At 48.2% G+C, this 24375-nt stretch overlaps 1 protein-coding gene across 1 annotated transcript in view; it reads left to right on the top strand.

The window, feature by feature from the left end:
* Positions 1-24375, top strand: part of LOC8040590 (bestrophin-4) — a 115358-nt gene that overhangs the window by 49581 nt on the left and 41402 nt on the right. The window contains exons 5-8 of the mRNA XM_042293350.1: positions 6315-6444; positions 9536-9690; positions 14758-14835; positions 23141-23293. Of these exons, the coding sequence (XP_042149284.1) occupies positions 6315-6444; positions 9536-9690; positions 14758-14835; positions 23141-23293 (516 nt within the window). The remainder of the gene's footprint in view (positions 1-6314; positions 6445-9535; positions 9691-14757; positions 14836-23140; positions 23294-24375) is intronic.

The raw sequence follows: 24375 nt of genomic DNA, 5'->3' as shown, positions 1-24375 counted from the left end.
ATGCCCAGTAGAACAAGAGGCAAAATTTCAGTCCATCCTGAAGCCGACCCACTAGCCTTTAGAGATGCTTTGAGCTGGCGATGAAATCTCTCGACTAATCCGTTGGATGTAGGATGATAGGCAGTGGTACTGATGTGAGTGACGCCCAGAAGCTGAGACAACTTTCTGAAGAGAACTGACTGAAATTGTCGTCCTCGATCTGTCGTCACCGTTGCTGGTACCCCAAACCGGCTGATCCACATGTGTACAAATGCATGCGAGACTGTTTCTGCAGAGATGTTTTCGATTGGTATGGCCTCTGGCCATCGAGTAAAACGATCTATGCAGGTTAAAAGGTATCGCTGACCGTGGCTTAGCGGTAGGGGACCCACTATGTCCAAGTGAACTTTCTCGAATCGGGCGGTAGATGGATTGAAAGTTCCTAATGGTGTCACGGTATGACGTTGTATCTTGACTTTTTGGCAAGAGAGACATTCTTTAGCCCATTTGCGCACGTCGGTGTTGATGCCCGGCCAGATAAACCTTGAAGTGAGGAGTTTCTGCGTAGCGCGTATTCCTGGATGGGATAAGGAATGCAGTGCATCAAAAACGTCTCTTTGTAGTCTAGGAGGTATGTAAGGACGAGGAGAACCAGTGGAAACATCGCAGACAATTGACGTAGTTCCGCTTACTACATCCTGTAGGAGGAGAGATGAGGATCCCGACCGTAGTGTTCTAAGTTCTTCGTCATCTTGCTGGGCAGCAGAGAGCTTAGAAAAATCAATAATCGGTCTGTCGGTAGCGTTTTCACGAGTCGGGATCCGCGAAAGTGCGTCCGCCACGGTATTGTCTTTTCCATTGATGAAACGAATGTCACTGGTGAATTCTAGGATAAAAGCCATGTGTCGAACTTCTCTGGGAATGTGTGCTGAGTTGTTTGACGTTAACGCGTATGTCAGCGTTAGAAGAAAGAATTTTCGACCCTCAAGAATATGGCGGAAATGTTTGATTGCTAGATAAACCGGCAAAAGTTCCCGCTCAAAGGTGCTATACTTTTTCTCAGACGGGGAGAGCTGTTGTGAAAAGAATGCGGCTGGTCGCCAATGTATGTTCACAAACTGTTGGAGTACTGCTCCAATAGCGAAGTCTGAAGCGTCCACCATGAGAGACATTGGGGAGTCGAGCTTAGGGTGTGTCAGGAGAGGAACCTTGGCGATTTCGTTCTTGATGCGTGTGAAAGCTTCTGTCGCATCGTCGGTCCATGTTATTTCCGTCGACTTTGTCTTTACAGCAGCCAGCAAGCGGTTGAAAGGAAGTAAAACATCAGCACAGTGTGGGAGAAAGCGTCGGTAGAAATTAACAAATCCGAGAAATTCCCGCAACTACTTCAGTGCTGTAGGTGTGGGGAAATTCAAGATAGCCTGCACCCGATTAGGTAGCGGACGAATACCTTGAGGGGAGACACGGTGTCCTAAGAAGTCAAACTCGGTGACGCCCAACTCGCACTTTTGTAAGTTGAGGATGATGCCGAACTGGTCGAGACGGGTGAACAGCTGTTTGAGGTGCTGTTCATGTTCTTGATGAGTGGCACTAAAGACAAGTATATCATTGAGATATGCAAAACAAAATGTCAATCTGTGTAGAACTTGATCCATGAAGCGTTGGAAAGTTTGTGCCACATTCCGGAGACCAAACGGCATGCGGAGGTATTCGAACATCCCGAAAGGCGTGACGATGGCCGTCTTGGGAATGTCTGCTGGTTCTATTGGGATCTGATGATAGGCCCTAACCAAATCAATCTTTGAAAACACTGTAGCTCCATGAAGAGCGGAGGTGAAGTCTTGTATGTGTGGGATAGGGTATCTATCGGGTACTGTGACGTTGTTTAAAGCACGGTAATCCCCACAGGGTCTCCAATCACCAGATTTTTTTGGAACCATGTGTAGAGCTGACGACCACGTGCTTGAAGACGGCTGGATAAATCCAAGCTCGAGCATGTGGTCAAATTCCTGTTTTGCTATTTTCAAGCGTTCCGGTGCGAGACGTCGAGGACGGGCGAAAACAGGAGGACGAGTAGTCTTTATGCAGTGTGTTATGGTGTGTTTGACTGGGTTGTGTGCACTGCAAGTGCTTGTGAGAGATGGAAACTCGTGCAGTATCTTAAACCACGTCGTTGTTGGATTAGGTCGTAGTAACACGGGGCTAAGTGAGTCGACGTTAGATGAGATGCCTTGTACACTGATGTGAGTTTCAGAGTCCAGGAGTCGATTGTGACTTAAGTCGACGACAATCACAAAACGACGTAGAAAGTCAGCTCCGATAATAGAATGGTGGACATCGGCCACAAGAAAAACCCAACGAAACAGCCTACGCAAGCCGAAGTCAAGTGTCAGAGATCTTTCCCCGTATGTCTTTATCGCTGATCCGTTTACTGCTTGGAGTGAGGGAAAATCACCACGTCGTCGGCGATCTTCTGGTGTTGGTGGGACCTAGCAAACTTCTGCGCCTGTATCGACGAGGAACCGGACTTTTGTGGTGCGATCCGTAACGAAGAAGAGGCGGCTTGTTTCCGAGTCTACCACGCTTGCCGCCGCGGGCGGGTGACTGACTCGTTTTCCGCGAATGAGCATGAAGGGTGACACTTTTGTGCTTGCATGCCGAACTTGGTGTGGTACCAGCGTGTCCTCGGTGTTGAGGAGGAGCGTGGGCGACTGAATCGTGTGAAACCGCGTTGCGGGCTTCGTCCTCGAAGAGTTTGCTGCTGTGCTGAACGCAAGCTTGCTAGCTCGTCGGCGAGTTGACCAACTTTTAAGCAAAGTTGAGAAATACGGTCGTCTTCACTTTGCGGTCTGGGTTGTGGCCGAGAGTCTGGGAAGAGTTGGGATATACGGCAGAAATGCCAGGGGATCGAACTTCCATCATCTTGTCAGCCATGCGAGCTAGAGATTCAAGTGAGCAGGAGTCTGCAGTAGTCAGGACCATTCGGACATCTTGTGGAAGTCGTTGTAGGAATAGCTCTCGGAAGATGGAACGATCTAGGTTTTGTGCCTTGTCTCCTAGTAGTTGGTGCATTCGTAGAAGGAGTTCAGATGGCTTTCTGTCCCCAAGCTCTTCTGATGTTAGCAGCTGCTGCAGTCTCTGCTGCTCTGATGCGGTCGTTCGCCGGATGAGCTCCGTTTTCAGTCGGTCATAGGGAAGGTCGGCGGGGGGTGTACGCAGGATGTCACGTACTAGTGCTGTTGCCGCTTGTGGGAGTGCAGCGACTACATAGTCAAACATGGTACTCTGGGATGTTACTCTCTTCCGCCGAAAGGTAGCTTCGATGTGCAGGAACCAGAGCTCACTGTCCGTCATCCAGAAATCAGGAAGCTTCAGTGTTGCTGCCGCGATTTCTGGTAGATTAGGGTACCCAGAGATAGGATGGCAACTTGTAATTGGGACGGCAGCAGAGATAACCGTAGTGGTGACGGTTGGCGGAGACGTTGTGACTGGCGGCGCAACTGAAGATGTCGATTGGAAGGCCACCTTGGGCAATCACGTCCGGGTCACCAATTGTAGGTACGCGGTACTTGACTCTTTAATACTTTATCTACAATATTTTACAATATTCACATTAAATGTGCGGAGTCCATGAACGGTAGCTGCGATCACAGGGAGCTTATTATGTCACGCCGGTCGTTCCGTCTCTCGAGCTCGTTCTTATCCCGCGGCACGCGCTTGTCCTTCTTGTCTTCTATGCGTACCGTGCAAATGGGTCCCTACAGTGCAAAGGGTGGGGCGCGCGAGCGTCTTGAGACGCGGAGTCCTGCTCGACTCGTGCGCTGGATTTGGCAGTGCTTTCTTTCCCCGTCTCAGCTGAGACGCTGTTTATAGCAAGTCGTCCCTGGTTTGGAGCTCACGTTCGTTTATTCTACACTGGAATATTGGCGTGACGACAACCTCAAAAGCGCAAAGTTTTCAGTCACCGAGAGCTAAACCTTTTCACTCTAGCGACGCTAAAGCGGCTTAAATTAGTCGTGTCACATATTTATACTTCGTTTCATACTTAGTATGCAACGCTGCCAAAGCTATTGGCGCGAGCACGTGGCTTTGTTTATGGTGTCGTTCGCGCGAGCACTCGTGCAAATGATCAACGAGATCATTTGCGCCAGTAGCTTTGACAGCGTTGTACGCTAAGTGTGAAACAGAGTATAGAGCACACGACCACCGCCATGGGCTGTTTCGCGGCCTGTGGTGGGCCCCGAGATGCTCGCCTATTCAAACCAATGTATGGACAAACCGTCTCAATAAACGGCTCTGTAGTGAGGCAAACAGAAGCGCCCCTAGTGAGCTTCTCACCGCGTCTAGACTCCATCGCTAGATCACTGTATTTGTGCGGTGGGAAGCACGGTTACATGCGCGTGATTGTAGAAAGCACTGTGACTGCGCGAGAGCTTGAGCACGGCCGCCAGATCCAAGTTCCAGGAAGCAGCGGTCACGGCACTTGCGAACAAAAATATTTAGCAGAGCGTAGCACTCGTGCTTGTGCATATTGATAACGCTGCACAGCTCGCGAAAGAAGGTTTGTTGGCAAAGTGATAGCAGTGATAGCTTTGAAAAGACACGCGCCCAGATGTTCTCATAGAGCTCCTGTGAACAGACAATCAGTTCACAGAAGTCACATGGTCACGCGCTATCAGGACACGTGACGTTATTGTGTGACGTAAAACCACGACGTCACGTCGTCAAAGGTCAAAAGTAAAAGGCCTGGGATGTACGCTCCGTCCGTGACGTCACATTTCTCTTACTAATCAGGCCCCTGGGCCCGAGCCAATGAACAGCTAAGAAAAAACCGCTCATAAACACTAATTAGTAGCCATTACGAAAGCAGTAAACAAAAGAACTTGTTGCTATTTTTTTTCTTCCGTCTTCCTTAGATGTGTTCTTCAATGTCTCTTTCACAACGCGCTACCGTTTTTTATTTTCTAAATGCGCATTTTAATTAATTTTTATGCCAAATCTTGGCCCAGTCTCTCTCACCCGGTGTTTTCTAACTGATAATGCGACTATTCTAATTATTTTGAGTCTAACGAGAGATGAAAAGTTCTTAAATTTTTTTTTATATGCTAAGCCTTTCCAGCGCTTCTCACCCAGGCGAAAAATGACGACTCACTGGGCTGTCGATGCACGCGCGTCTCGTGATATTTTGTACATTTGACCTTCAGCGCACGCCCAAAAGGCATTGTATACGTCCTGCTAGACAAATACGCCAGCGCGCAGAGGCCCTGTAATGGAGAAGCAAATATCTTACACCTCCTTTCCTCTTTATGGATGGGGACAAGAGCCGGCGGATAAACGCAAGCTATGCATTACTAAAAAGCTTCTTATCGACATAAGCATTCCATAGCACGCACTTGAGTACTCCCAATCTTTTAACCCGCTCACACGACATTGGTCATACCCTCTGGAGACATATAAGAAACATGTCTGCGGATATTTCTGTCATACATGTCTGGAGCGAACACGGTGTCTTTTGCATGATTTATGAGCAATGTGACAGGAACTACAAGACGAGGCATGGAGTCCAGGATGGGACTTCGCGCAGCACTTGGAAAACTTCGTACAAAGGAGTGGGGCCACGGACTTTTCGGGTGAAGGTTGTCTCCCGACGCTTGTCAAGAAACGCAGCATTCTTCCTCGCTTTCAGGAGGAAGGGTTGAACATTTGACCGGAGATATTTGTACTCCCCAAAGAAAATAGACTCGAGTCGAGCGAACACTCGCGCTGCCGTACTCGCAGCACGGTCCCAGGGCTGACTTGCAACCTGCGCAAAGTCAGAGAGAACTCGCGCGTCAACGTGGAGCATTGTTCGGCCGATTATATATATATTTTCTGTTTTTTACGTATCACCGCGAGTTGAGCATGCCGTTAAACGTTCGCGTTGAATTGTGAAATCATCTTACGATGTCTGGAAGACGTCCTCAAATGTCGTCCCTCAATTATCGCCTAATGAAGTTACAGAAGTGTCACTTTGTTGCCTGTCGTGCTCCTCAAGAGCGAAGATGGGTGCGGAAAACGCCTGTTCTGCCGTTAGTCTCTCCCTAGCTTGCCAGTCCACGCAAGCTTTGGCAGCCGGAAGTTGGACGTACTTTTTGCCGGAACTTGTACGACCAACCGCAAGGATAGCAGCCTTCCGAGAGCATGACGCGTCAGTTTCTGTGACGCGACCTGTCGCCTCTTCGGTACCACTTACGATGCACGGGTCCGGTACGGGACGCTAAAGACATCCGTCGGAGGCGCCTTTTCAGACACCTATATCGACGCTTCTGCCTGACGGTCTCCCATCCCACCGGCAGGACGACCGCGGCCGTCTCATGCGTCGCACCATCATGCGGTACGCCAACCTGTCGTCGGTCATCACGCTGCGTTGCATCAGTCCTCCGGTCAAGAAACGCTTCCCGACGCTCGACCACCTGGTGGACGCTGGTACGTCAGCCGCCTAGACGCTGCCTGCATTTAGGTTAGATCCAGTCAACAAAACACTTAGAGTATTGGCACTCTATTCCTCGGTTCTCGCGCGGCATTTTGATGCTTAGTGCAAAGCGGGCAGCACCATTAGCGATCATTACAATCGCAAAATGCGACTTTATGAGCTTCAGATACGCTCTCAGGAAACACGGGGCAATGTCGTTGTACGTTGTCGAAAGGTGCTCTGACATTTCTGTACTACAGAAAACAGTTTCTTGTGATTTCAGATACTGGTTCAAATAACTGGAAAATGTGATTTTAAGCAACAACATGGCCGACGTGTCTTTTTTTTTTTTACCGTAGCTTATTTTATGGCTTTATAGCTGACATGGATGCGACAGAAGCGCATCGAACTAGACCAATCAGGCGTATTCAAATTTACTCTCTCTTCATATTCCACCCAAGCATTATTGCCGAACCTTAATTCGATGGGTTGCGCTCGCATCCTCGTAAACATAGCCACTGAAGCTAAGATGCTAAAGATTAAGGGGAAGGAAAAGGGGTGAAGGGCAGTTAAACAAATCTTTGTTTATTGGCAGCACTCGAATGAAAAGTTCGATCTTCAGATTCAGAGATCATGAGTGCGCATCTTCTGCGATTCAGATGGAGACGAATGGCATCCTAGCTGCCACATCCAACGTAGATTTACATAATTACTTCTGAGAACCCACGTACATAAAAAAACGTTTGGGCACGATAGCTTGAGGGATACCGAGTTTAGTGAGACACGTCGCGCCACCTAGCTCAAAATATTTGCAACACCGGAAAGGCCCTTTCGCCGGTCCTGCCTGCTCGTGGGGCTGCTCGTGCGTCATTTCGTTAAGGTGTTGATTCAAGAGTTGCCAAACCTGTATACATTGCTGAGTACCGGACTGTAGCAACCCCGAACCTCCTGGCAGGTGTCAAGCTCTACAGGTCCCCGCCGAGGTCTTGGGAAACGCGACGCTGTCAGAGAAAAATTAATGCCATAATACGCGTCAAAAAGGCATTCAGTTCACATAGCATTCATCGAGATGGATTGCGATATTTCCTATTTAACTCGATAATAAAATTAATGCGTTAGAAGCACAGCGTTGTAGTTGGGTTCGGCGAGAAAGAGACGGATCAATCTCTTGACATCGTCACTGTTGTCTGCTCTGGGGAGACATGTTCGATCAACATCTTGCGGACAGTCGCGCTAGTAAAGAGTTTGAATAGACCGTTTTTGTGCAGCCGTTCTGTTTTGCAAAGAGCGCAATCTCCACTGCGCATACGCGGCCCATTCTGAGCATGAGCGTAGTTACCTAAAGGAGCATTTTCTCTGCCGCTTCGCCGGTCGCAGAGGAAACTGTCATTTGCATATTTAGAGTGATCGCGCAGCTGGTCAAGATGGCTGCTTTTTTCTAAACATGTCTACGATTCTACCTTCATCCCTGCTGCGAGAAAACACTGCACTCAAAACCCTCGTCGACCCGCCCAGTAGACTCTAGAATTCCCAATTTGAAAACGTTCTGTCCGTGCGGCGGAGATGGGCTAATCGGATGTGTTAGCACTTTCGTGTTTCTGCCTGCAGGGTCTTGCCTCGATGGTGACGACACGCTGATGACGTGGCGGTGGTAGCAGTGGTTGCTTCTCACCGTGGTGCTAGAATGGTGACGAGTCCTAAGAGCGACATCTCTGGGGTCACCATTTTACAGCGGCAGCTGTTAATGGGAACAGCGCAGGAAAAATTGCATGGTCGTCCTTCGTGAAAACTCCCAGTGGCGTCATCAATCACGCGACCGCTCTCAGCCACTGCCGCCACCGCTGAGTAACAGAAAGATCCGACCGTTGATCCGGATGCGAACCAGTGACCTATGAGTGCTAGCACTCTACCTGCTGAGCCACCGACCGGAGAAACTTCAGTGAATAAATGGTCCATGAAATGAATTTTAGGCTGCAATAAATAATTCTGGATTGGAACTTTATTAATCCCATATCGTTTAGTGGGCCAAAAGAAGATTGGTAGAAAGTAAAAGACCAGCTTTACGGTACAGACTTTTGAAGATATATCGGACTATTTCGTACCTCCTTTTCTTTGAAATGCTATCCGCCTTTTCACTATGATACATCCGCGGTACCCAAAGTATATCAGCGGTACCCGAAGGACGTCAGCCGTCCCCACCTCACTCATTGGGCACGAGAGCTGCGTTACTCGGACGTATGCGCTCGTCAACAATCAACCCGTCGACGAATATTTGCATTCGCGTTCGAGGCCAACGAGTGCCCTGACAGAACTTATCATCACTTGCGAAAGTCAAGTTTTATGGTCTGCTTGTAAAGCAAGGTGGAAACTTGGAGTTATCACAGCGGTGCCCAAGCATGTCACGACCACTAAATTTGTGAATTAGCTTTTGAGTTGAGGAATAAAGTTGATGAGGAGGAAGCTGAAAAATCGTTTCATGGCCCCTTTAAAGGTGGTATACATTCATTTCATTCTACCTTCGCTAACCCTCGTTTTGTGAGCCTCGAACGTGCACCGACACATTGGACTGGAAAACACGAATTTCAGTTACGGCGCGTTGACAAGGCTTGCCCTGGATGAAGTACGGATGAGGCATGGGGGCGAAATCGAAAGCGAAAATGGCGCAAACATCCTCCGAATCGCTGGACTCTGCGCAGAAACGACAACGGCAGCAAAAGTATAGGGAATTCCGCAGGCACCGCACTGCTGTTGCTGTGACACACATTGTGCGGTATCGTAAATGCAAATGGATTCTCTACTGTGATTTCGCATCTCACCCTGACGTCACGTAAAATTGTGGCGTCATGGTGACACGTGACGTGATCGACGTCATGCCGCGTGTTCACGACACAAGACGTCAGGTGACACCACGACTTGACGTCACGCTGACGTCGCGCAGCCTGACGACACGCCATGTTGTCATGTGACGCAAGGGCACGTAACCACGATGACATCATGAATTCACAGAGTAGCATTACTAAATACTGTACATTTAGAGTGCCTATGTGATGTTATACCAATGGACAGGCAGTTTTCCCTTTTCCTCTCGGGGAATCTGGCACGCAGGTCTTCTGTTGGGCAGCGAACGCGATGTGTTCGAGCAGCTCAAGACGAACCACTCGACGTACTGGATGCCCCTGGTGTGGGCCTCCAGCGTGGCGTCCAGGGCACGCAAGGAGGGACGCATTCGGGACGACTTCGCACTCAAGACTATCGTCGACGTACGGGCTGTTTCGTTCCGTCTTAACGTGAAAATTGCTTTGAATCGCTCCGCTCAGTAAGCGCATACGAAAGTTGTTTGGCACCCAGTATCTCATCAATAATAATCAAAAACACTCGCTGGCATAACTGTTTCGGAGGAGACCTTATGCAAGATGGTCAGCGCCCTAGGTGGCACCAAAACGGTTGCCGGAGACTGGCTGTATACAGAGCCGGCTGTAGTAGACGACGGAGGAGACCATCGAGGAAACAGTAAAACCGCGGGCGATCAGGCGAGGGCAGACAAGAAACTGCGCTACCCTCTGTTTTCGTCTGTCGCTCTCTTGAGTGTCACTCGGTGGATGCTGCGGGAGCGTATTGAAGCACACAGACTAGGGAGTTTTCGTAGGCCGTTTCCACTGTTACGCAACGCTCTCCGCAACCCGCTACGAGATCCGGGACTCTGCAGGCAAGGCTAGCGCCGCGCATGCGCAGCAGTGGCGTCTTCCTTCCGGAGGGTGTAGCGAGCGTGGGAAAATGGTCAACGAAAACTCCCTAATTAGCGTCCCTGTAGTTCCCTACGCGCTCCGTTTTGGGATTTCTGCAAAATGTGCATTCGTGCGTTCCATTTTCAGAGAACTGATTCATCTTGAGTGAAGTTCTTAAATCCGATAAGGCCTCTCCACTGTACAGTTAAGAAGTGAGCGGGTGCTTTTTATCGCAGCCACACAGGAGCTCGACAGAGGCTTATCACTAGATTGTTAAAATCTTTTGGTCATTTGCAGCCTCTCACGTGCATCGCCTGATTTGCGCTCTTTCCCAGACCTCAGCCGGAACGCATTGGGTTATTAAAGATGCACTATCGTTTTTTTAATTATATAGACCTTTTTTTTAGGGAAGCCGCCATCTTGAGAATTGGAGCGCGGACGTCACCGTCTAGCGCCTTAAAACTTGAAATACCGCTGGTTCTGGCAGCGCAGTTATCTGAGTAGGCAACGGTGTGGGTATGAATGAAACTTGGCTATGGGCTACAGTAACTTGGCTGGAACTTGTCCGGTTGAATCCAGCTTGCTAATAATAGACCATCCCCTTGCCTCCACGAAAGCAGGAGGACAGAGACGATGGTTTTTCTTATTCAGTTTCCACATCGAAGGTGCATATGAGCAGTTTAATCTAGTCTATGCAGGTAAGCTCTCGGCATTTGGTAGCTACATCTTGAGAGGTGACACGTAGACGTTTTATCACCATTCACATCACGATAAGTCCTCGTATCGTAGATGAAGTAGTTGTGAGCATAAATGTGACGATGAGTCTGATAGAAAGCCCTCGGGATTCACGCTTGCAATCGACTGACTTCATAAAAAAGAACCCTCGGGGAACACGTGAAGCCCAGTAACATTGCAGTTACACTCGCGCTGCAGCTTTGTTTGCTTATCGCACACTTGCGATTTTTCCGCGATTGTTGAATCGCGATTGTTCTTATATTTATTAAAATTATTTGTGCATTTGACGACGACGCAATGATAGCCATTCAACCGTAGATTTTCGAAAATCGTGACACGGTGAAGAGAAGCACTCGGAACTAACTCACGCACGACGCCCGTTTATAAGCATTTTCGCCGATACCTTTGGCAGTTGCATCCCCTGTGTAAGCAGTCACTCCAAAAATGTTCCGGGTCGAGGTTGTGCCTCGACCCGGAGCATCGATATAGTTCCTTTATGAAATAAAAAAAAAAGTGAAAGCCGTTTACAACTCCCTGTGACGCGGAATTGGAGCGCATCTTTTGAGTGGGAGGAGGGAAGGGTACTGAGGGGCACGTGTTCTCGGGGGGGTCACGTGGCGTCGGGGGGTCACGTGACATAGGGGAAAGGGTCACGTGACCCCCCGTGGGCACGTGACCTTGGTGGGGTAACGTGACCTCGGGGGAGGGGTGTCCACGTGGGGGGCGTCACGTGCCCCCCAAGTCACGTGACCTCGGGAGGGGGTCACGTGACCTGGGAGTGTCACGTGACCTCGGGGAGGGGTCACTTGACTCCCCAGGTCACGTGACCCCGCAGGTCACGTGACGAAAATTTCCCCGCTAGATTTAGTGGGGGTATTTTTCCGCTAGATTTAGTCGGAGTATTTTTCCGCTAGATTTAGCGGGAAATTTTTTTCCGCTAGATTTAGCAGGGATATTTTTCCGCTAAGGTAGCGGGGAAATTTTTCCGCTAGATTTATCGGGGAAATTTTTTCCGCTAGACTTAGCGGGGAATTTTTTCCGCTAGATCTAGTGGGGAAATTTTTCCACTAAATTTAGCGGGGAAATTTTTCCGCTAAATTTAATGGGGAAGTTTTTCCGCCAGATTTAGCGGGGAAATTTACTCATAAGGCACCGCGCGGTTACGCCGACGGCGACGGCGACGCCGCTCAAGCCGGAAACGGGCGCCTAAGAGCTGCGCTCTAAAAAGGGCGCATGCATACACGAGCTTTATCAGTGGGATTCGAGACTTTCAGAATTACGCGCTCTAGTTGGTGGCAAGTAAAGATTGCAGTAGATTCTCCGCCTCCAGCGCGAGCTTTCTCCCTCAGATAACACTTATTCGCGTCACGGTCATTCCAAGCATGACGGAAGGTAGCGAATGCACGCTGGAAGTGGCCCTTCTACTGAAATCTTAGGCTGCCTCAATCCCGTAGCCAGGAAAAGGACCTGAAAAGCCCCCCCCCCCCCCCCCCCCCCCGCCATTTTGACTTAGGAAGGGGGGGGGGGTCTCAGCGCGGCTTCGCAGTTGTCAAGCGAAACACTGTCTCTCTTCTTTCTTGTCTAAAGCATGTAATGCTTTTTAACGGAAACCCCCTTCCCAAAACTTTGTCCGTCTCTTCTTCCGTCTGCTCGTCCGTGAATTTTCCGCTAAATTGCGCGGGGAAATTTAAGTCACGTGACCTACGTCAAATCAGTTTCCCCTCTAAAATCAGCGGGAGAGTTGTGGCCTAAAGAGTCTTGTGGCCTAAAGACCAATTCGCTTTCCCCGCCAAGTTTAGCGGGAAAGTTGACGTCACGCAGCCAATAGGCCAATTCAGTTTCCCAGCTAAATATAGCGGAAAAATGGACGTCACGTGACCTTGGCACCAATACAGATTCCCCGCTGAATTTAAAGAAGGAAATAGAGGTAACGTGGCTCATTGTTAAATTTAGTGGTAAAATAGACGTTTCGTGATACACCAATTTCCCCTCGCCGTCTCTGTCCATTCCTTCCCCTCCTAGGGTGCTTCCGCCCCTCTCTTCACCTAACTCTGATTCTTTCCCTCTCTCTTCCCGCCCCTCCCCATTCTCCTACGGTGCTTTTCCCTAACCTCACCCACCCCCTCCTTGGGCAAGTAAAACACCAATGTTTTTTTTTTTTTTTTCATTCCTCCTTCCTACTTCCGGGGGAGGAAGTGGCCGAGTGGGCTAACGCGTCCCGCCGCCCCCGCCCGTTTCGACCTGGATGAGTTTTGTACCGGCACGCGTTCGTGTCATCACTACTGCGTGACGCACGTTAAAAACCCCAGTACTGCACTGCCTAAATTGCTCATCTACAGCTGAGAGACCGATCACCCGGTGAGGCGTCTCCTCCATCAAGGTTGTGTAAACATACAAAGCAAGCCAATTTTTGTTCTCCTACTTCCCTTCTCCCTTCCCCTCTCGAGCCCTCTCCACCTCTCCAGTTGCCCCCTCCCAGCTCTCTTGTCACGTGACGCACTAACTCAGCTTTACCAATATTCGTAATAAGTCATGGATGAAGAAAGAATAAAACAATTAAAACAGGGACAACACAACCACATCTTTCAACTAGCAACAGACGAGTAAACTTTCAACAGCGAGCAGCCGACTATACCCAGTAGGAGTAGGGGAGAGAAGGAAAGATAAAACACGCGAAGTGCAAGTCAGGGTGGTAGGGTTATCTCAGATTTTAAAAATTCAACCTCAGTTTTCGTCAGCAGGAGGGAACGAATTGACACGTTGTTTTTTGCTGTGGTCATGGCGAATGATTCTATGATTTCCCTGCCAAATCTGCTGTCATGCCCCCCAAGGATTTTTGTGTCATCAAAGAGGGGATGACAACGCAAACACGAACGGGCATGTATGACTATGGGATGACGAAAACTGAGGTTGAATTTTTAAAATCTGAGATAACCCTACCACCCTGACTTGCACTTCGCGTGTTTTATCTTTCCTTCTCTCCCCTTCTCTCCCCTACTCCTACTGGGTATAGTCGGCTGCTCGCTGTTGAAAGTTTACTCGTCTGTTGCTAGTTGAAAGATGTGGTTGTGTTGTCCCTGTTTTAATTGTTTATTCTTTCTTCATCCATGACTTAAACCAACACGCTCTTCTACCAAGCATTCGTAATAAGATTGGCGCTTTATTCCCGGAGGAACTGTCTAAGGTCTTCTAAATAGTTAAAACGATTGCTCCTAAATAGTGCATTAAATGAATTATAGGACTTGGAATATAAACGTCACTGGCTATTTTTTATACCCCGGGATGCCGAATATTTGTTTTCAACCCCCCCCCCCCCCCCCCCCGAAAAAAAAAATAATAGAAATATATATATAAAGGGTGTCAGAAAAGAAAATTTACAGGGTCTTTCTTACCGCAAAAATAAACTAGGCAAAATAAACTAGCGCTAGAGGTCACAACCAGATGCCAAAGTTTCAGCCCAATCTGATAACTTCATCAAAACTTATAAGTGATGTTCTGAAAATTTCAATGGGAAAATGGCGGCCGACGGAGTTTTCGAATACATGCGGCTCTATGGGACCAGAAACCGAAAACGGGCGAGAATGGGCTCCATTTCCCCATTTAAATTTTTAGAAAATCACTTATAACTTTTGATTAACTCATCGGATTGGGCTGAAACTTTGGCATCTGGTTGTGACCTCTAGCGCTACCTTTGGGCGGAGAATGAGCGTTCGGCGATACCTAGTTTATTTTTGCGGTGAAAAAAAACCCTGTAAATTGTTTTTGTGACACCCTGTATATATTTTGGCTACGGGTTTGACCTGCCAGCCAGCATCGTTGTGGTTTCATCAAAATGAACCCTAATGGGAAGTTTCGCAATGCTTGCAGGAAATTGCGCATTATCGGAGCAACTGCGGAAGCCTATTCAACTTTGACTGGATCAGCATTCCTCTCGTATACACACAGGTGAGTCTGTACAAAGCAGTCGTGGAACCCCGTCTCACCAGACTCTAGACGCATAAACTGCGCGACACTGTTAGCGCGAACACGACATTCACGTTATGCGTTGAGTGTTTTATTGCGAAGGGTGTTGGCACTGATAAAATTTTAGCGCTTAGTTCCCCCCCAATGAGCACTTTCCAGCACACTCTACTTCGTTGCACATTGTACGATGGAGCGCTGCGAACGTTACGGGCCGTGCCTGCCAACTTATAGCGCTGTCAACCTGTCACGTGACTATGCTCCTCGCGCTTCCCTGCGCCCCTCCCAAAAGTTGTGTGACACTCAAACGGCGTTTTAAACTGCACCGATAATAATAATGATAATAATAATAATAATAATAATAATAATAATAATATTAATAATAATAATAGAGAGTTTGCGAAGATCGTTTCCACTGTCCCGCAACTTTCTCCGCAACCCGCTACAAAATCTGGGACTCTGCGGGCGAGGCTATAGCTTCGCACATGCGCAGTAGTGGCGTCTTCATTGCGGAGAGTGGAGCAGAGGTGGGAACACGGTCTACGAAAACTCCCTAATAATAATTCTTTATTTCCTCACCAGGGAGTAGAGGGGCAAGGACAAAGAGCTACATTCAGTAGCTTGACCAGGTCCCTGCTCCGATACAGGCGGCAGGGGCAGGGGCGCTTTAAAGAAAGCGAACAAACCAGCAAAAAAAATGTATGCACGCAATAACACCAAGAACTCGAGCAAAAGCTGAGTGGGTTAAAATGCGTTAGTGACTGTGAACATCACGAAAATAGGGAAATGATTCGTGACTTTGTGACAGCTTGAGGTATGGCCTGATATTGTACCAATTTGTTTAGTAATTCAGGTAGATTGTGTTTTATTGATTAATATCCGTATGTTGTGCGAGATATCGGGACAAACCATGCTACTGTATGGCGTGTAATATGGAGCGTGAAGTGGTTGTTCAGATTAAGAATTTCAAGTACCAACACGTTATTTGTGAGTACGGCGGGTCAGTAAAGGGCAGGCGACTTTGAACTTGTACAGATACAATATATTTAGGATGCGTAACCGCTGAAAATAGTTTGCTGCGCTTTCGTTCCATGTAACATCAGCTATTATTCTAATTGATTTCATGAGTACAAAGAAGGGTAAGTTTGTTTTGCTTTGTAGTTGTACCCCATATCCGATTGCAATAAGTTAAGTGAGGCGCTACTAGAGCATTGTAAATTTGTTTAAATATTCGACGCTAGGCGCTATCTATGTTTATTGATCAAGCAGTTTATTTTGTTGAATTTGTTTACGGTCGTGATTAACACGTGTTCGGTGTTCGGAAAAATAAACACCCAAAGATATTATTTCTCTTGGTACTTTAATTTCCTGGTTCTGAAAATAATGATCTGTTTGTACACAGATTAATTTATTTGGAGGTCTAAAGACGTGACTGTAGGTATGTTTGGTATTATATTCAGATAGTTTGCATCCATATATTGTTTTAGATGAAACAATGAGTTCTTCGCGTCTGAAACAGTATTAATCGGGTCTGTACCAGTAATAAGAAGAGTCATATCGTCGGCGTAGGAAATTAATCTTACTAATGTCACTATACTAAGAACGCCAATAATGCAAATAAAGTATAAAAGGAACAAAGGTTGTAGCGGAGGCTACGAACCTTAGAAGTGTTTGTAGCGCCCCCTTCGACTAATCGTCAGGTGAAAGAGCGTAGAGTAGTTTTGGTGACAGCCTTTCGATTGACGTTTGGGTAGCGTACCAGTTACGCGAGATGCAATGTCAAAAGGAACGCGGGTCTTATCTTCTCGTTACAATGACGATTACGAACAAATCGTTGCTTTCTTTTTTGGGGTTATTTATCGCTTCAATTTTACTCGCCGTTACAAAGGCGCCTGTGGTCGTTGTGATCATAGTTCCCAGGTTTTCTTAATACGCATCTGCGTGGTGCTAAGGAGGCGCAACATTGGCGCGCACCAGGCTGCTCTCGCGCTTTTACCGGCCGAGGTGCCCGCGGTCTGACGGAATGCTTATTCCGCAGAAGGTGCCGCGTAACTGAGAGCTCGGTTGCGCGTCGAAAGATCACCGCGTGATCGAAATTCATCTTGAGTTCTCCTCTAGGGCGTGCAAGATGCCTTTCGTTGGTTTGGTACGCAAAAAACCCAAAGTTTGGCAGATTCGATATTACATCATACAAAAGGCAGCCTACTGTGTGTATGGCGGTCATCCATGTCTGCCAACGTATTGAAAGCTTCGATATGTATGGAGCAAAGATGCTTCGAATGTGCTCCAGGCCTGCCCGTAGATACTTGCGTCTGCGAGGAACACCGTGATATGATATCCGAGCAGCGTTCCTGCGGCTCGAGGGAACGCTCGCGAATCCCGAGGAAACCACGCTTCCAAAAAGGTCTACGCGGGCCTGTTTGACCAACACCACCTGGACAGAAGGCCTCCACACGCGTCATCATAGTCAGATCGATCGAGGCGAGAGATTGGGCACGAGTGCTGCGTCAGTGTTCGGCTGCGGCTCGTGGCCAATCAGCGCGTCGAAGGTCGGGCTCGGGTCCAATAGCCGACCGAGCGCGATCCGACTGTGATGACGTTTCATAGAGGAAGAAGAAACCATGCGGAGGCCTTCTGTCTAGGTGGTGTTGGTTTGACACGAGGCGAAACCGTCCGGTGGTTCGTGCATACAGCCCCGAGAGGCCTCCGCGCTGGAATTCTATATCTGGATGCCGGGTCGTTAGAGAACATTGCCGAGCATGTTCAATAAGGTGCGGCCAATAAGAAGCCATTTACACCTCGAACGCAGACTGACTGGTATCGGCTTCCCCGCCGGGTTTGCTTATTCTTTTAAAACAAAATCTTATTAACGACGCCTTAAAAGCGTCAGTCTCGCTGCTCAGACATCATGAGAAAAGACACGTACATTGCTCGCTGCAGAAACGATGGAAGAAATATCTGCGCCATTAGCTGCGGACAGGCATGCTCGGAGCATGTTTGTTTCATGTACGCTTCCAACATGTCTTCAGGCAGTCTTTCGTATAATGTATTAGCACTGTGAACGCGGCTTTAGTCGATTGAATTGCCATTGGCACGTCCACTTCCCTCCGTTGTGTTTTTTTTTTTTCTTAGGGCAAATAAATAAATAAAAAAGGCCATACTTTACGGTGTATTGCGCGCCCTTCCCGTTCAGGAAGTTTATATTTATTAGTCTTAACGCGACCGGAGCCCACACCACTCAGAAGACAACGTCTGCGTCTCTCTAGCGTCGCCAATCTTGCGTCCGCGCCGCCGAGAGCACCGTTTTCAGCGTCTCAGAACCAGTCTTGTTCGCGTCACTAAAAAAGTAATCGATCGCAATTACAATTGTTCTTGGTTACAAAGTATTCGATAAGATAACTCGATTACACGATACGAAAAGTAATTGAACGATTAATTAAGCATGTAACCGTTATTTTTCAATTACATAAGAATTAAGCTTCGTGTCGTCATTATTTGCAATATTAGAAGGCCAAGCTGAAACGAGGCTCGCAACCTTGAGAACACGAAGTTTACTTACAATTTATCTGGCGGCTTCCCATTTGTGGATCAGAATCACCCGATTATAAAATACTTATATTCTTAGTGGACCTGGATGGATGGATGGATGAATGCGGCTGAGCCCTTTGGATCGGGCGGTAGCTTATGCCACCTAGCCATATTGTTTTACCATTTAAGCTTAAAATATTTTAATGTGAAATCTATATTCACTCCCCACTGCAAAGAAAGTGGGGCTATAAAACCCCCTTGCCATCAGTTAATAAGAAATTAATAATAAGAAACCTTTGTCGAGTAACAAACGCCGTCTGGGGAATTGTCTGTGAACTACAAATGAAGGGCAGTCCGACGCGCCTTTGCCCGTCAGAACACGTTGTCCTGGAGCCATTGGATCGGCTTTTCATCGCTTTTTGTGCCCCATATTGCCGATCCTCAAAAAGGAATTCTCGAAAGAGACGAAATACGCTTAAGAAAAGGTGCTGAATATGTTGGTCCTGCGGGACAGTGTCCTCCAAAATAGCAACACTCTAAAAAAAGCCCGTGCGTCTGCTTTCCCGCACAACACTGGGAGAGCTAATCACCGCAACTTACAGAGGCAGCTCAGCGAATGACGATGCGGAAACATATGTTTAGACCAAAAAACGCAATCTGAGTTGTGACATTAAGCAATGCAAGCGTGACGTTTTGCATGGCTTAATGTCACAACTCAGACTGCGTTTTTTGGTCTAAACATATGTTTCGGCATTTTCATTCGCTGACCTGCCTCCGTGAGTTGCGGTGATTGGCTCTCCGAGTGTTGTGCGGGAAAGCAAACGCACGGTCATTTTTTAGAGTGAATAGTGGTAGGCGGTGTCAGGGGAGAGGGTGTACGTATGCGCAGAAACTTACTGGAAAATAGGTACATTCCTGTGCAACGTCAACTTCTTATCTTGCGTATCACGGAAGTTCTCAAGATTGCGTTTTTGCTCATACCTTAGATTGGGCGTTATTTGCTTCTGGTTGGCTCGCGCGCATTAGGATGCGGATGAGTTTTGAGCCGTATCTAGATTTTTTGTTTTTAGAGGGAGGGAAAAGGTGAACTATTCGAATGGTTTATAAAGGAGTGCTACTATAAGCGTCGAATTTCTCGCTGAAAACTTGTCGTTGAGAACTCGGATTTGACACTCCCAACTGGAAACCCAACAAACCTCCATGTAAACTGTCCAGACAAATGAGTCTGACCTCCTTTCGTTAACTCGGTATGTATGTATGTGTATGTATGCATTTCTGGCGGCAATCGCTCTTTTAACGAGCGTCTGTAAAATAGACATGCCAATACAGAAAATAATATGGTTCCTAGTCACTCTGAAGTACCACGAGTGGACTGTGCACCACGCCTCGAGCCTCCTCTTTGAGCACATCAGATATTTGATTTCCTCCGTGAAACCGAGGGCCTGCTCAATCCGGGTGCCGACGTCTGTCGCAGGTACAATTGCCGGACACTCAAGGAGCAAGTGTGGGATAGTTTCTTTCACCTCACCACATGCACTGCTCAGGGTTTCGGTCACGTTCACATCGTACCGCTGCCTGTAGATGCGGGTGCGCAAGGCACCGCCGCGTGCCTCGGCAAGGAGTCGGCTGCCCCACTGTATTTCCACTCCAGCGGACGGGAGCGATGTTGTTCTTGAAAGCCGCGTATAGGTGCAAGCTGGAATGTTCTTTCATGTCGGCTCTCCACCGGTTCGTCTCGGCGGTGTTTATCTGTCCTCTCACCTTCGCAACCCAATCTTTCTTTGTAGAGGGCTCGTCGCTCATCGAGAAGGCGCCGTACTTTGTCCCGAGTCGATTGGTACGTCGCCTCCATGTCGTGTGTAGGTCCTTTAAATGAATATATAAAAACCCTTCGTGGCCAGAAATATCCGTCCATATGTCGCAGTCGGGCGTAATGCTCCAGCTTGCTGCTGGCCTCCCGTGACTCATACGAGGACCAGCCACGGTCACCTTGGACAAGTTCATTAACCCCTCTTCCGTGACATCCCAGCGCTTGGCGCCCGATCTCTCTTTGCCGTCGGTCAAGGTCTTCCATAATCTCGCTGCGGACATATGTAACAGCATTTACGAAAGTAAGGCCTGTACAACGACAGCTTTCCACAGTTCTCGGGTTATTAAATAACGGTCGCAGCTCCACAGGCTCTTTCGACGAAGCAATTGCGCCTTCTCAGTGCCGATGTCTTGAGGTTCTGGTGGTGTTCTGCCAGATAATCTGCTGAAATGGTTAGTGTCACCCCCGAGGTATTTGTACTTTTTACAAACAGGGAGCACAGAGTTCTGAATGGTAAGGTATTCAAGGCTCTCTATTTCTTCGGAAAAAGAACAATTGCCGACTTTTCGGCATTGAGCCGTAGACGAAGTCAAGCCGCTTCTGTTTCACAGGCGGTTAGGAGCACCTTCATGTCTGACACGTTACCGGCCATAAGAAGAATGTCATCTGCAAAAGCGAGTCCAGGAAGCCGCCAACTGGCGACGTCTCCATACAGAGTGTGTTGCAGGGAAAAGCTAACGCCCGTTCGTTCCAGTGCTTCCTCTATATCGGATGTGTAAACCATGTAAAGAACAAATGACAACGGGCGGCCCTGATGCAGTCCTCTGCACACCAGAACGTCACTAGAGGCGACCCCGCTGAACGTTGCCATCACATGATTGCCATCATATAGTCACCTTATTAATCCTACCCAGGGTTCAGGCATGTTGAGCTGTTGAAGTTGTCTTAGCATCAAAGAATGGGGGACACTATCAGATGCCTTAGCAACGTCTAGAAAGCAGCAGATCAGATTGTGCTTTTCCGCCCGCGAGATCTCTATGCACCGCGTCAGGATGAATACGTTGTCATCAAGCCGACGATCCCTTCGAAAATTGTTTTGTAGTTCCGTGAGAACACCAGTACTCTCGGCCCAATAGGATATGCGCAAACTGAGAATGTTTGCAAACACCCTGTGTGCCACAGCTGTGACAGTGACAGGGCGGTAGTCACTCAGTATTTGTTTGTTGCTTCCTTTCTTGGAAATAAACGTGACTCGACCACGTCTCCAATCACTGGGAACTGGTTCATCTCCGCGAACTATCCGACTAAATAGATGTGTCATGTGGTCTCGTGAATTTGATTTCAAGCGTTTCAACACCCTAGCCGAAATCCCGTACAATCCCTGCGATGTGTTCGCGTGTAATGTCGTGAGTGCGCGATCTATATGCACCCGCCCCATAAGGGTCACATATTCATCTGTAGAGGCTGACGATGGGAAGTCTTCTTTGAGCCAGAGTTGGCGATGTCCATATTCTACGGGGCCTTCCACATCAGGGCCAAACAGAAGGTGGAGTTGTTGCTCAAGGAGTACTCCAACATTTTGAACTGCGCATCCACTGTCGTAATCAAGGAGTTGAGGAGCATTGTCTTTGTCATCTAGAGATCCCATATATCCCCAGAATTTTTCTGCGGCTCCTTTTTTCGCCATCTCTAATCTCCGCCTTGACCTTGCATTCGCGTGTTTGTTTTTGTGCTTCCACAATATCTTGCGTGATTGCCTTGTTCTTTCGGTACTCCTGCTATAGTCGTAAAGTCAAAGGATTTTTCCCAAAGGTCTTTAGCACTTGTCTTTGTCGCCGGTAAAATTCTTGACGTACTGGGATTGCTTCTTTAATATTAACATCCCACCGGAGAACAAGTTTTTATTTTCTCCTCCCGTGTTTTTTACGACTGAGTGTTTAGCAATGGCTATTCTAAGCTCGGCTGCAAAATCATCATAGCTGTGGGCTTTCGTACGTCGAGTACTCTTTTCAAAACTCTGGACAATAATATATATGTCTTCTTCGCGCAGTTGAGTCGTAACTTTGCGCGGCGGGCAATTCCGAGTTTTTTCAACAGTATCAAAGTGCAGAAAATTGCTGTTGTGGTCGCTGCTGACACTTCACTTGTCCTCTTCATCCACATCCATTTTTTGAAGATGCCTGCCAAGTCTGTTTGACGCGAGTGCATAATCTGTGCAGGTCCGACGGTCTCGCACTGTCCATGTATATTGTCCCTCACACTCTTCCCTTAGGTTCAATATTTTCATTTCGAGATCCTCTGTCAATTGTCTCATCATCCTGCCGTTGCAATTTTCCCGCATGTCTAATTCAAACAAATGTCCGCGAAAATCTCCCAATATAAGCACGGAATTTTTTACCTCGAAAAGTCGAGAGATTACTTTTGTTTCCTTCCTACTTAACGTGATCGAGTGAATACAGAAATAATTCGAAAGATAAACGATTATAGTAATGTCTCGTTATTATGGACACCCACGTTTCCCCCCAAAAAGCGTACCGAAAGTGAGTTCTCCATAACACCGAGAAAAACAAAATGCACGCCTTTTCGCAGTTCGTCCCCGAAAATGTTATTTAAGGGGGGGGGGGGGGGGCCTCTATATTAACGGGATTCATATTAACGAAAGATGACGGCACACGTAATTTGATCACTTCTAATGAATAGCGTCCAAGTCTGGTTACAAGTAAGGTGTAGGCGCTGCATGCGATTCTGACCAAAACCACTTGGTAGACGAGGCCAACGCGTCTCGCTGCGTCTCCCAACAACGGCTTCGCTAGCAGGCGTCGACGCCAAGACGCTTTTGCGGCGTCCCTCGTGGAGCTTTCGCGTGTCCGCCGCTGTGTCGGGGAATCCACTAAGAATGCCGTCTCGCTTAGGCCTCGTCGTCTAAGAGGTCTGCGACGCGTGCGCGTGCAGGTGACCACCCTGGCGGTGTACACGTTCTTCCTGGCCACGTTGTTCGGGAGCCAGGGCCTGGACCCCAACGCGGGCTACAAGGGACACGAGATCGACCTGTACGTGCCCATCTTCAACTTCCTGCGCTTCTTCTTCTACATGGGCTGGCTTAAGGTGATCTTCGACTCTTCCTTCCGGTAACCGTTCAAGGACATGCCAGGTCGGTCGGCAGAGTCCGCCGATTTTAAAGCGACTGCTCTATTTGGGACCTTGCTCGATTGTGTTTGTCGCACCCGTAAGGCCATGGGAGGGATGGTGAGCAACGCGGCGAAGCTGTTGGTTTGATGTCATAGCGCGCGCGACCAATGGCGTTACGCGCAGCAAAGGGGGGGCGGGGGCGGGTTAAGCGGTACTATGATGCTCCGCTCTTTCCTCCTTCCCCTCTGCTGCGTAGGTACAGGGGTAGGCTAGGAACTAGTAGGTTTAGACTTTTTTGGGAGTTTGCCTCGTTAAATACTTCAGCTTGCAATACATTGCTTTTGATTGCATAGCATTGATTGTGGTGCATTCCGTTCTTTGCAATTGCATTTATTGGAAAGTATAACCCAGCCGATTTCTTTTACCTATCCAGTCTAACTACATTTTATTTTAGTATCCTGGGTTTGCTCTTCCGGGTTTGCTATTTGGTATCTCTAACTTCAAAATAGCAACTACGAAAGCGGGCAATAGAGACGATGCCGAAACCAATCAAACTTCCTTGCGGTATTGGGTAGGTAGTTTGCAATTATTGCAAACTTTATAATCGCGTCGCAGCTGTTGTCCATAGAATTTTGTCGCACAAGCAACGTTGCAACTTCAAAATTGCGAGCAAAATTGTAAGAGCAGTCAAACCTTGCAAAACTGACTTTTGACGCCACCTTAAAGAGCTGTCCAAAATTCAAAGGAGGCTAACCGCCGAATTCCAGAAATTTCACTCAAACTACACTCAAACTGAAGGGCCCCTCCACTTCCTTGAGGAAGGCGCGAGGGCCGGCGCTGGCCAATCGCGACGGCGGATCCGTCCTCGCGATTGGCCAGCGCCGACCCTCGCGCCTTCCTCGAGGAAGCGGAGGGGCCCTTCAGTTTGAGTGTAGTTTGAGTGAGGTTTCTGAATTCGGCGGTTACCGCCGAATTCAGCGATTGAATACCGATTGAAAGAGCCGCGAAGGAGAGGAGCGGGTGCCACTGCCTATCCAAGTGTGCAGCGAAAACTGGCG

The sequence above is a fragment of the Ixodes scapularis genome, unplaced genomic scaffold (assembly GCF_016920785.2).
Source record: "Ixodes scapularis isolate PalLabHiFi unplaced genomic scaffold, ASM1692078v2 PGA_scaffold4__175_contigs__length_147842914, whole genome shotgun sequence".
In the NCBI taxonomy this organism is placed as follows: domain Eukaryota; kingdom Metazoa; phylum Arthropoda; class Arachnida; order Ixodida; family Ixodidae; genus Ixodes; species Ixodes scapularis.
The sequence above is the reverse complement of the archived record's forward strand: the minus strand, read 5'-3'. Positions and strand labels throughout refer to the sequence as shown.